Source organism: Perissodus microlepis, chromosome 2 (assembly GCF_051167445.1).
Source record: "Perissodus microlepis isolate ML-2025 ecotype Zambia chromosome 2, ASM5116744v1, whole genome shotgun sequence".
Lineage (NCBI taxonomy): Eukaryota > Metazoa > Chordata > Actinopteri > Cichliformes > Cichlidae > Perissodus > Perissodus microlepis.
In genome coordinates, this window is record NC_140462.1 from 13,009,445 (window position 1) to 13,022,042 (window position 12,598).

Below are 12,598 nucleotides of genomic sequence, written 5' to 3' on the forward strand. Positions count from 1 at the left end.
CCAAACGATACCAAGTTCATCTCCACTTAATGTGGCTTTTGACAATAAGGTACTCGTCCCACATCCTGTAGTACTGATCACATATCCTTAGAATAGCCTTGGATATTTGTTATCATTTGATATTTGTTATCATCATGTGAAACCTGAGGTGTTGCAAAGTGGCTCTGTGAAGCTGCAACTAGGCAGAGCTTTCAGTGTTACTGTTTTAATTTGGTTTCCTTTGATTAATTTTTTTGAATGCACCCTTTCCAGCTCTCTTAATAAGTAAAAACAATATGAATTAAAAAGCTGAGGTTTGTTCTTACTGTCTTGTGTGATTGTCCTTTTATACTCCTTTACTCTCTGTTATGTCACTGTGATTTCAGTTGTTCTTCTGTCTGTTAACAGTCTTTGGGTTTTTAGAAGGAATGCATCCATAGTTTGGCGTTTGAGTCATACCTTACAATTTTAGTAATTTTTAGCCAATTATGCTACACGTGTCAATTCAAATCACACTGTACATGTGGCACATGCTTCCTAACTGGATGCACTGATATCTGTGAGGATTAACTGACTTGTTATTTTCAGGTTCTTCCCTTAAAGTTTGTGTGTTTTCCTCCTGCACCTTAACCATGAATCAAAGCACCAAAGTATTAGAAGAACTTTTTAGAGTGAAAGAAGTAAGGTATTGAGTCTATGATGACCTGCACTGCATCATAATCCTATTGAGCTATTGTGGGAACAGCTTAAACTTATATTACATAAGAAGTGGCTTTTATACTAATTTAATTTGTGGGAGGATTTCAGGAAGTGTGGGCTGAAATTGATTCAGATTACTTGAACAAATTGACAGCTTGAAGTGATTCTTTGACTAGATTAAATTTAAAGGATGAACTAGTAGAATATTCCAATAATTTCTATTCACTTTGCAACACATTTGATGAATAGATGTTTAAGTTCGAATGGAAAACATGTACTTCATATTGCATGTGACTTCTTTGACCATGAATATGATTATATTCCAAGTTGGTAGAATAAATCTGGAGAGCATGAATGTGTCTGCTAAGATTCATGGCAAAGAGTCACCTCGCTACAATGAGCTGTGTACGTGTGTTTGGGTGCCGTGCAGTCTTGGGGTGTCGGTGTGTTTAGTCATGTCCTAAATGCAGAGCCCAAAGACAATCAGAGTGGTAAGTGTTTACATACATCCCTTCCTGTGACATAATTATCTTTTCCGCTGCAGTTTCCCCTTTCACCAGTCTGCTCCCCGTTCAAATTACACTCTGACGAATAGGGTTTAGTGTTCAGTTTTTTGCTGATATAAACATTACATTTACATGTATACTGAAAGCTTGTGATCTTGTTTGCATGTTCAGCGCATGCTTGTGTGTGTTTTTATATGTATCTTACATTGTATTAGGTCACCATTAGCTGACCACAAACATAATGGATCCACTTAAGTAATTACATACTATCTACACACAGACACACACACACAGAGCACTGTCACTGCATTACATTATCTCTCTAATGTAAAAGGCACTAATGCTGCTGGTCCTTGTGAATGTATTGAAAACCGATCGTATCATATGTCGCACTTATTGCACACTTGTCAGTAATACCACCCTTTGTAACTTGTTGCAGTGCTGTTATTGAGGCGTCATCTGTAAGTATGGAAGCACATTGCTTTTTTTCTATGCCACTGATGTGCAGAAAGGTGACAAAATTGCATATAATGGGGACATATTGAACATTAAGATTTCCCCCAGTGGTTTCATTTTAAATGATGACATTTCCAGAAGTTTTTCACAGCCACTTACATAAAAAGCACAAACAACTTTCTTCCACTCAGGCTTTCTTGTTTAGTTAAAGAACGGAAGGTCCTTCCTCTCTGTGTGGCTAAAAGCAAACATAGTCATCTCTTCTATTTAGAGCATTACTTATATCACATTTAAAATAATGAGATGAACAATCAATAAACAATCAGCAGCACCACTTGTTCATCACAGACCATAAAGAAATGAGGACAAATTATAGTAACTCTGTCTCGTGTTAATGTGTTCTTCTTGTCTCGGTGCTTAGTGTTTGTCTTCAGGTTACTTCCTGTTTTTTACTTTGAAGGTTTGTTTCCTTTCATGTCTTGTGTTAGTTATCATGGTTTTCTTTTTAACTTTTTGTCAAAGTATCTGTTTTGTTTCCAGCCCTGTGATAGTCTTCGCTATGGTTATTTTTTAGTTTGTGGACTGTATTTTGGACTTGTGTTAACTGCCTATGTTAAAGGCTCTCCTTTTTGTTGGTGAATTAGAAGAAGTCTATGATTTTTCTCATAAAAAACTTTCTTTTTTTCTTTCTTTTGTAATTGAAGTCTTTATTTGTTTTTAACATTTAACAAAACAAAAAATACAGCTTCCAATCCCATGGTTAATTCACATTTGCATTTTGGGTCAATTATCAATAGTTACTAAATATCAATACACACACAAAAAAGGGTAAAAAAAAAAAAAATCAAATTCTTAAGTTATTCAGTTATTGAGTGCCTAAACAAACCTACAACACAGCAAACATAACATTTAACAAAAGATAGTTGCACTGCAAAATAAGATCCATCAATCTCAGCCAAAACCACGTCCCCATGATTTGTCAAAACCCTCCATGTCATCATTAATCCTAGCCAAGAATTTTTCATATGACACCATTTTCAGCATATTTTCTTCCCACCTGTTATATTCAGGAGAAGATGGTTCCTTCCACACACTGAGAATCACTTTTAATTAGTCATAACTAATTCTTAAGAAGGGTCCAGTTTTAAAAAGAAAGTCATAATACACTCCTCAAAACCATTTTTTATATTTTATTTGCTATCAACTGACAAATACTCTGATCTTTGTATAACTTAGTGCTAGCTATAAAACAAAAAACAACCAATTTTCTATATATTTTAAAAGTGATTATACATATAAAGGGTGAACCTGGCCAGCTAAACATATCCTGCATGCCATTCACTGTTCTGTCTGACCTTATATTTACTGTTTATTTCTACCATATCCATTACAGCGCTCATTTTTCTAACATACCACATATCCCAGCTAGTATTAGGTAAGATGTACATCCCGGAGGGGTCAGTGGTCCATAACAGGGGTAAAGACATCTGTTCATATTGGCATCTACGCCTCAGTCAGTATTAACTGTGGAAGGAAGAAACTTAACAACAGGAAATCAAAGAAACAGACGCAGGGAGGACATGCAAAATCCAAACAGACAGGCCCCAGCCAACCAGGAGGTTATCTCTGCTGCAATATAACATCTGTTACTAAATAACGGTTAAAATCTGCCTTCTGATGCTTTCTGTCTGGTTTATTCTAGTGTCTGCAAAATTTTATTCTCATGAACTAAACCACTAAAGCATCCGATTTTTATCATTTTTTCTTCATGCTGCTAATAAAATGGTTACTAAAAGTGAAATGGAAAGTGTGAGTGATAGATTCCTTCTGAGTCAGACACTAACACATGAAAGACGAAAATTATTACATTATTACTGAAAGCATGCTGTGAGCAAATCACAGTGGACATATGGGGTATCAATTACTGCCTCAGTCTAATTGTGCATTTGTCTGTGCATGGTTAGTGTGTTTGGGGATGGGGATTTGTGGAGAAGAAAGAGACAGAGGGAGGGACAGAGGAGACATTTTCCGCCCACTCGTTTGTGTCAAGAAAGGGGGAGGTCCAATTTGTGTCATAAACCAACAAAACTAAGCATGCAAGGAAGGCGATAAACACAGGCCAGACTGAGAGATGATACAAGCAGGGTGAAGATTAGGATCTTATTTCTTTATTTGAACCAGAAGGGACAGCTGTATTGTGAAAGATTTACCATCAAGTTTCCAAGAAGGCACCTGTTGGGGAGAAGAGTTGCACTTTTCTCTCAGAGTCATTGCTACCTGGGTCACACTGACGAGCAGCAATGGGCTTCGTTTTGTGGGGGTTCTTGACTGATTTCTTCACCTACGAGACCACCAAATCTGTGGTGGTAAAGAGCTGGTCTGTGGGTATCATCAACCGGATTGTACAACTGCTCATCATCACCTATTTTGTCGGGTCAGTGATCTGTAGTTTTCTTTTGAGTTTTTTTCAGAGTGTAATAATGTGTGTAATCATGGGTGTAAATTGAGTTTTCCTTAGCTAAATTACAAAAAGGAATATTTCTTTCACTGATCCGTGTCATGCAGCTGGGTCTTCATCCACGAGAAAGCTTATCAGTCAAGCGACACCAACATTGAGTCCTCCGTGATGACCAAAGTCAAAGGCTTTGGTTATCTACAAAACCAAAACCAAAATGAGAACTATCAGAATCGTGTGATGGACGTGGCTGATTACGTGTCGCCCCCTCAGGTGAGTGACCTGATGATAACATGACATATTTAAACTTTATAGTTTTCTATGAGTTATTAACAATGTTGGCAGTTAAGATGCTGCAGTCGAAAGTGTTTTTAAAATAACTTTTATGATGAGCAAGCTTTCTGCCCAGTCTCATATGTGTAGTAATAAATAAACACAAAGCATATCATAAGCATTCAGTTGTTGTTTTAGGGTTCAGGCATGTTCTGCATCATCACCAAACTCATCGTCACTGAAAATCAGTTCCAAGGACGATGTACAGAGGTGAGTACACATTCAAGCGCATGCTTTTGTCACGTTTTACCATTTTACCATTAATTTTCAGTAGATTTTAAGGCTTGCTGGTTTTATTGTAACCACCTATGGCTTCTTATTCCTAGGCAGCATAAAATACGTCAAAAATATTGCATATTTTGAACAAGGAAACCAAATTGCAGATTTTTTGTCAACATATCAGGATCAATATTATTGCAAACTGATATTCCAGCAGATATCTGCCTGGCATTTATACTTACCGGGTGTTTTTGGTCTCCAGAGAATCAACAGGAAGTCTTCAGCTAATTCACTGAAAGCCCTACAGCAAAAACATGGTCATATATATCAGTAAAGATTTATGACTACATTTATTTTTTTCTGACAAATCTAATTAAAGTTTTAGTCTCTTTTGCACTGACATCAAATTACATTCTACTCCTACCTGTGAGTGGCGGTAGGATGCAGTAATGAGCTGAAGGGCAGAGGGCACACCTTGAGCCATTAACTCCTTCTCAATGTAGTGTTGGCAGTATGGTCCATCCATCCATTTTTCTTAGGCAGAGTATAACCTGGAGAAGTCATCAGTCTGTCGCAGTAGGGTGTCAGTGCGCCCCAGGGCAGCCGTGGCTACAATGTAGCTTGCCATCACCAGTGTGTGAATGTGTGTGTGAATGGGTGAATGACTGAATGTAGTGTGAAGCGCTTTGGTAGTAGCGCTAAACAAATACAGGCCATTTACCATTTTGTAATGACACGGTGTGTGTGACCAGGTAGGAGGGCCTTACCTCTGGATGGCAGGCAGAGACTCGATTCTCAAGGCAATGCTAAAACTGTATATAGAATGGGAAGAATGGGAGTCTTTGAATCTATTCTGGAATTTGTTACATTTATTCATTTGGTATGGAAACAGCTTCATGTCAGTATAAGATGAATGCAATTAGTAATATCACTGATATGTATTCTTTAATGTTTCTAACGTAAACAGGCAGATCTGTAGGTTCTTAAACGCAGCCTGTTATCTGTCAGTGGCAGACAGGATGATTAAAAACTGACCTCACAGTGCATTAATAGCAGCTGGTAATACTGCAACATTTTTCAAGTTATTTGGACTGATATATAGCGACCGTGGCTCAGGGGGTTGGGAAGTGCATCTGTAACCGGAAGGTCGCCGGTTCAATCCCCGGGCTCTCTGTCCTGGTTGTTGTGAATGAATAGTGGCATTGTAAAGTGCTATATAAAGCCAATCCATTATTATTATCTTAGAGATGTGATTTTCAGTTTTATTTTTCAGTAGTAAAAGCACCAGAGCAGTCGTCCATGTGTTCCTGTTCATCCACTGTTACATTTCTATATGTTTCTTATTTTGTCTAGCATGCATTCAGTTTCTGTGTTTATGTTGTTTTTTACACTGGGAAGAAACTTAGATGTTCTTCCGATGAAGAGTGCCAGAAGCATGTTGGCAGCAACCTTTACAACGGTGAGTCAGATTTATTTTAAACAGAAACTTTCAACAGAAACAGAAACGTGCTGATGTCAAGTCTGTGGTGTTGTAACTTTGCTTATCTTTAAATATTCTTTAAATCAGATTTGTGGCATTGGCTGGTAAGTAAATACTAGATGAAAAAATAATCATGAAAAAATCTTTTAACCCAAAAATTGAATTAATAAAATAAGGCATGGTGCTAAAAACTGAGGAAATGAATTACGCTATTTAACAAAAAAAAAAACCAGGGTTTCTTTGTTCTTTTAACCAGGACAAAAATATTTTTAAAGTAGAAGTGAAGTTTAAAAAGAATCATATATTTATTTTATCTACCTTTGAGACATAAGGCAGAACGTAGCACTTAATACCCAGGAACAAACCTTCTTAAAAATAATATCAATATAAATAATATCTTCAAAATAATGTGCAAAGATGTTTGTGATATTATTGTATCTTCAAATAATCTTTAATTGAATATAAGAATATATTTATAGTAGAATGAGCCAGCCTTTGTTAAAGTTGTAGATTTATTGATGGAATCTTTATACCACCTGATGTTGTTTAAACCCAATGTAGTAAATGGTGAAAATTGAAATGTGTTCCTATGTTTTGCAGGTTTAATATTATAATATTGAAACATATTGGTAACAGAAAGTCAGACAATGCTCATTGTTAAATATTTCAGTCTTTACAACCGGGTGCCATGTCCTTTAGCATATTTTAGAAGAATATCAACTGCACAGAGTATGAACCTAAATCAAAAAGCAGGGTAAATATTTATAGTTTTATATTGTTTAAAAACAATTTGCAGTAAACGTTATCCAAAACTCTCTGGCCCTGTCTGACAAAGTAATTCACTCCTAAGCCTAATAAGTGGTTGTGGCAGCAAGAATTGCACTCAAGTGTTTGCAATAACTGGTAATGAGTCCTTGTCCTTGTGGACTGGAGGAATTTTGGCCTACTCTTATTTGCTGATTGAGGATGAATGGTCATCTCAAGTCCAGACTTAGGCCACAGTGACTAGGCCACTCCAAAACCTTCATTTTATTTATTTTTTAAGCCATTCAGAGGACATCGGTGGACTTGCTGTTATTTTTTGGATCGTTGTCCTGTTGCATGACCCAAGTGAGCTTGAGCTTCAGGGCATGGACTGATGGCTGGACATTCTTCTTCAGGATTTTCTTTTAGAGAGCCAAATTCATTACTCCATCAATTATGGCAAGTCTACCAAAGCAGCCCCAGACAATCACGCCACCACCACCGTGTTTGACTATTAGTATGATGAACTTTCTATTAAATTTTGTGTTAGTTTTGCACTAGATGTTAAAGTTTTGTCTCACAGAATATTTGATTAAAAGTCTCGAGGCTCATCGTGATGTTTCTCTGCAAATCTGAGATGAGCCTTTGTGATCGTCTGGTCAGTAGGGTTTTCTCACTGTTACTCTTCCATGGATGCCATTTTTGCCCAGTCTCTTTCTTATTGTTGAATCATGAACTCTGACCTTAAATGAGGCAAGTGAGACCTGCAGTTCTTTGGTTGATGTTCTTTGTGAGTCGTCGATGCGATTGGAGTAATTTCGGTCAACCAGCCATTTCCGGCAAAGGTTCACCGCTTGTCCAAGTTTTCTCTGTCTGTGGATAAAGGCTCTTCCACGTCGAAAGCCTTAGAAATTGTTTTGTAGCCCTTTCCAAACAGATGGTTGTCAAGTTTCTTCAGATCGTGGCATGTTGTTTGGCTTCTTGAAATGTTTTGACCTAGCCCACTTTGTCAGACAGGTTCTATCTAAGTAAATTCTTGATTCAGTAGGTCTGGTCAGTAATCAGGCCTGGATGTAATGAAACTTAACTCAGATTTGTGGGACAATTACTTTTTCACACATCATTTTTTTTCCCTTAATAAATGAAATTATTATTTTCAATCTGCAATTTGTATGTGCTTGGGTTATCACTGTCTGACATAAAAATGTGTTTGATGATCTGAAATGTGTGTGGCAAATGTACAAAAACACTTGGGGTAAATACTACTTCACAGCACTGTATAACTGATCATTATTATGGCTAACAGTATCTCCATTCAGTTACCTGAGCACGTTTCCTTCCTCTTCTTTCTTACACACCAGGTGTAATAACAGGTGCTTGCCTTAAAAACTCCAATGAGTCCCATGGCATGTGTGAGATGGAAGGATGGTGTCCAGCTGAAAATGATGCCATCGAAATGTAAGAGTGCACGCACATCCCACACAAATACATCTCACTCACTGAAAGTGTCATCTTTGTCCCCTTGTCTCTGTGTTTATCTCCCACAGTGAACCAATGGATGTGAACACCTTCACTATTTTCATCAAAAACAGTATTCGTTTCCCTCTTTTTAATGTCACCAGGTAAACCCCACAAACCTAAACCGAAGCAGCTAAAAAACATCAATATATTATGAGTGTCTTTTTAAAAAAACATAAAATCATTTTCCTTACTCAGAGGGAACTTTCCACCCACAATGACAGCCAATCAAATCAAGAATTGTAAATACGATCCAGAGAACAACCCCCTTTGCCCCATCTTTCGTGTGGGGGATGTGCTGAACTACACCGGTCAGAATATAACACAACTGTTAAGCAGGGTAAGCATGAGTGTACAAGGTCGTATGAAGGTCCTGTCACTGTTAGGGTGTTTCAAGTTACAGACAGCGGTCTTGTCCTTCCTATGCAAAGCTTCTGAAGTGCCTCAATCATCATTAAGTGCACAAGATAACACTTAGCTCAAAAAGCCAGATATTTTTGGAAGTATTTCACATTAATTCTCTCTGACCTAAAGTCAATCCAATTCCATACACTTCAATACCAGCCTTAGCTTTGACACATATTTACGTCAAAGCCAAAGCTGGTATTACATATTTAAGTGCTGAACCTCAAGGTGTGTCTCTCTTTTCCCAATCCTTCTGTCTCAGGGTGGAGAAATAGGAATAAACATTCAGTGGGAATGTAACCTGGACTTAAACATTGAAAAATGTATTCCCAAGTACTCCTTCACACGACTCGATGCTCCATTTGCCAAGAATGCTGTGTCCAAAGGATACAACTTCAGGTAGTGATAATGATTCTTCCTCTTCAAGTTTACTTCTTTTTTAAAAAATCAGTCTTTAGTTACTCTTTTCTCTTCTTTGAATACAGATTTGCAAAATATTTCAAAACAGAGAATGGGACTGAATTTCGGACTCTTCATAAAGCTTTTGCGATCCGTTTTGATGTCATGGTCACTGGCAAAGTGAGTTGTCTTCAAACTTAATATTAGACAAAGTGTGATAACAACTGGCTAAAACAAAGAATTTCCATGTGTCATTTTATGTAATTTATTTTCAGAAAATGTGACATTTATTAATTAAAAAAACACTGAAACATGACAAAATCAAGAAACTTTGCAGAAGTCTCAATTTAACATGAACTAAAATCATTTTGTTGAGCTGAGCATTGTGGGAAACCTACTACCACCACATTAGCTTATTGTAGCACAGAGCTAGCTTAGCTTAGACGCTAGACTTAGCCTATCGCATAGGCTGTTTTTCTAAACACAGCACAAATGTTTTGAAGCTTCCAAATTTCCAGTAATTGCATAAGCAAATATACTCACCAACAACTTTATCGGGTACATGCTTTTAACACCAGGCTCAACACCCTTTTCATTTTCATGGCATAGGAGATTTTGGTCCCTGTTGGTATGAGCATCGCACAGTTGCTGCAGATTTCCATGATACAAATCTCCAATTCCACAACATCCTAAAGGTGCTGCGCTGAATTAAGATTTGTTGACTTTGAAGGCCGTTTGCGTACAGTGAGCTCAGTGTCATGTTCCAAAAACCAGTTTGAGATGATCTGAGCTTCATGACACAGAGTGTTTTCCTCCTGGAAGCAGTCATTAGACGATGGGTACATTGTGGTCATAAAGGGATGAAAATGGTCAGCAACAATATTCTGGTAGGCTGTGGCACAAACAATGCCCAGTTGGTTCTAAAGGCGTGTGCCAAGAAAATATCTTTGCTACCATCCATGCTTTCATGTTGTTTATACCAAATTCTGACACTACCCTTCAAATGTTAGGGCAGAAATCAAGATTCAAGAACAAACCAGGCGATGTTTTTCCAAGTTTCTATTGTCCAATTTTGGTGAGCCTGTGTGGGTTATAGCCTCGATTTCCCGTTCTTAGTTGGCATGAGTGACACCTAGTGTGGTCTTCTACTGCTGTAGGGTCAATGTGTTGCACTTTCACAGATGCTTTCCTGTGTACCTTCTAACAAGTAGTTATTTGAGTTATTATTGAGTAAAGCTGCTGCCATGCCATTGGTGGATAAAATATTTGAATTAATGAGCAGATGAACACGTGTATCTAATAAAGTAGCCAGTGAGTGAATGTTATCTATATTCCTTTGAAAATAGCTCAGCTGATGTTTCCAAGACTAAACTGCTGGCACAGAGCGCGATCAGCCCTCTTTCACCAGAGCAGAAAATAAGCATACTAGCCAAGTGTAAAAATATGACTTTTAAATCCCGGACTGTAAATGTTTAGAAAATAAATCACCATCTTTAAATATACATTTCCGTTATAATAGTGTAGAAAATCATTAAGGAATAGTATTTTATTTTAAAATTAAACATTATGGAGAGAGCCTGTGTGTATGAAACTGCATTACATGCCATCTAAAGTGACTCCATCTCTTTCAGGCAGGAAAGTTTAACACAATCCCAACTATGATCAACTTGGTAGCTGCCTTTACCTCGATTGGACTGGTATGAAATTCTTATCAACCTAATCTATTGTTCTCATGTTGCTCTCGGCTCTCATTGATCTTTTGTATCTGTCGTGGCAGGGCGCGGTTCTCTGTGACATCATCTTACTAAACTTCTTGAAAGGGGCAGAGCAGTACAAAGCCAAAAAGTTTGAAGAGGTATTGCTTTTCATGGCACAGCAACATGTTTGTCCAAAAACCTATCAGAACCTTATCACAGATTTTCCTTGTTGCTTTGTCCGTGCAGGTGTCAGAGGCTCAGATAGAAGCTTCCATAGCTCAGAGTCCAGGGAGTCAGCTGTCACTCAAATGCATGAAGAGCTCCTGTGACTCTGGAGCACTTTCTCTCAACACCTGTGACCAACCTCTCTAGCCGACAGCAGCAATGTGAAGACATGGGCTCCCCTTCCTCTTTTCCTTTCCCTTTCTACCTTATTATAAGGGGTATTCAGCTTTAGATCGGCAAGTATATGGAACAGGGTAAAGGAGGACGATGTTGTTGCCATCTCCATAAGAAGTAAGGGCTTGTAGCTCACAACAATAACTGTCAAACTAGCCTCTTTGTAATAGTAATAAAATCCATTTTTATTCCAAACATTTTGATTTAGCAACATGTTAACTATGTTAATCGTCAAACTCATGTTTGTCAGCTGAAAAGTGGAGCCGATGAAATCCTCCTGACTCAAGCCAAATAGGAAAAAATATGTCTAATACTGAAACACTGTTGAGAATAAATTATTTGAATAAAACTTTGGGGTATTTTTCTTTGTTGTCATGTACGCACAAACACAGTCTGTTCTTTTGTCCAAAGTAAAAGTGTCCAAGTCTCTAAGTGGTGTAGAGATACAGCAAATCCTGGTTTGTGTGTGTGTGTTCGTGTGTGTGTGTGTGTGTGTGTGTGTGTGTGTGATCTTAAGGTTTACAAATGGTCCATTATTAGTCCACATCTGTGGATATTGCGCACTCATGCAACAGTTACTGTGCAGATTAATAGACTATTATAGTGATTCTTATTCTCTCAATTTTTAGTCATTTTTTTGTTTGTGCAATTGAAAAAAGATTATTCTTCTGCTTTTCTCACAGATTTTCATCTCAGACAGTCCCTCTACTTCTCTCCGTCACATATTTTCATTTTCCCGTCATCCGTCTGCGCCCACCCACTCTTCACTACCAGGACACTAATAGATCGGCTAAAGAGCTTCTTAATGGTGCTGACAGTGATTTATGAGAAAGGATATCTGTCAGGGGAGGCCACAGAGGAAACAACAGCAGTTAGTGTGAAGCTTTGATGTACTAAAATGATAACACAAGTTAGTATAATGCATGTAATGGAAATCATAGAATATGATACAATACACCACGAAGCACTCTGTACATGAAAAATACACAAAATGATTCAGTGTATCCCATAATTTTAAGGACCTTCTCCCTCACACATCCATGGCCTTTTTAGAATTACCAAGTAGCCTAACATGCCAGGTCTTTGTACTGTGGGAGGAAGTTGGAGCAGACACACAAGGGACACGGAGAACATCCAAACTCCACAGAAAGGCCCCTGCCCACTGCACTAACCTGCCACCTGTTGAATATAATTATTAGCATTGAATAATGTGGGCGGGATAAGATGAGAGGGGGGGTGTATTTGCCGGTCAGCTATAGAGAAAATGTGGGTTGTTATCTCAACTTTTCCAGCATAGATGCACAAGTAT

At 37.9% G+C, this 12,598-nt stretch overlaps 1 protein-coding gene across 2 annotated transcripts; it reads left to right on the forward strand.

Annotated features, from left to right (window-relative positions):
- The first annotated feature begins 3,940 nt into the window (after positions 1-3,940).
- Positions 3,941-11,364, forward strand: p2rx3a (purinergic receptor P2X, ligand-gated ion channel, 3a). Of its 2 annotated transcripts, XM_084938703.1 has the most exons (13): positions 3,941-4,074; positions 4,206-4,368; positions 4,567-4,638; positions 5,215-5,223; positions 6,046-6,106; positions 8,233-8,329; positions 8,419-8,493; positions 8,588-8,729; positions 9,057-9,193; positions 9,280-9,373; positions 10,825-10,890; positions 10,971-11,048; positions 11,137-11,364. In XM_084938703.1, the coding sequence occupies exons 1-13, from the start codon at positions 3,941-3,943 to the stop codon at positions 11,260-11,262; spliced, it is 1,254 nt and encodes a 417-aa protein (XP_084794829.1). In that variant the 3' UTR covers positions 11,263-11,364. The 2 variants fall into 2 exon arrangements, with proteins under 2 accessions (XP_084794829.1, XP_084794830.1); XM_084938704.1 differs by lacking the exon at positions 5,215-5,223.
- Positions 11,365-12,598: the final 1,234 nt, after the last annotated feature.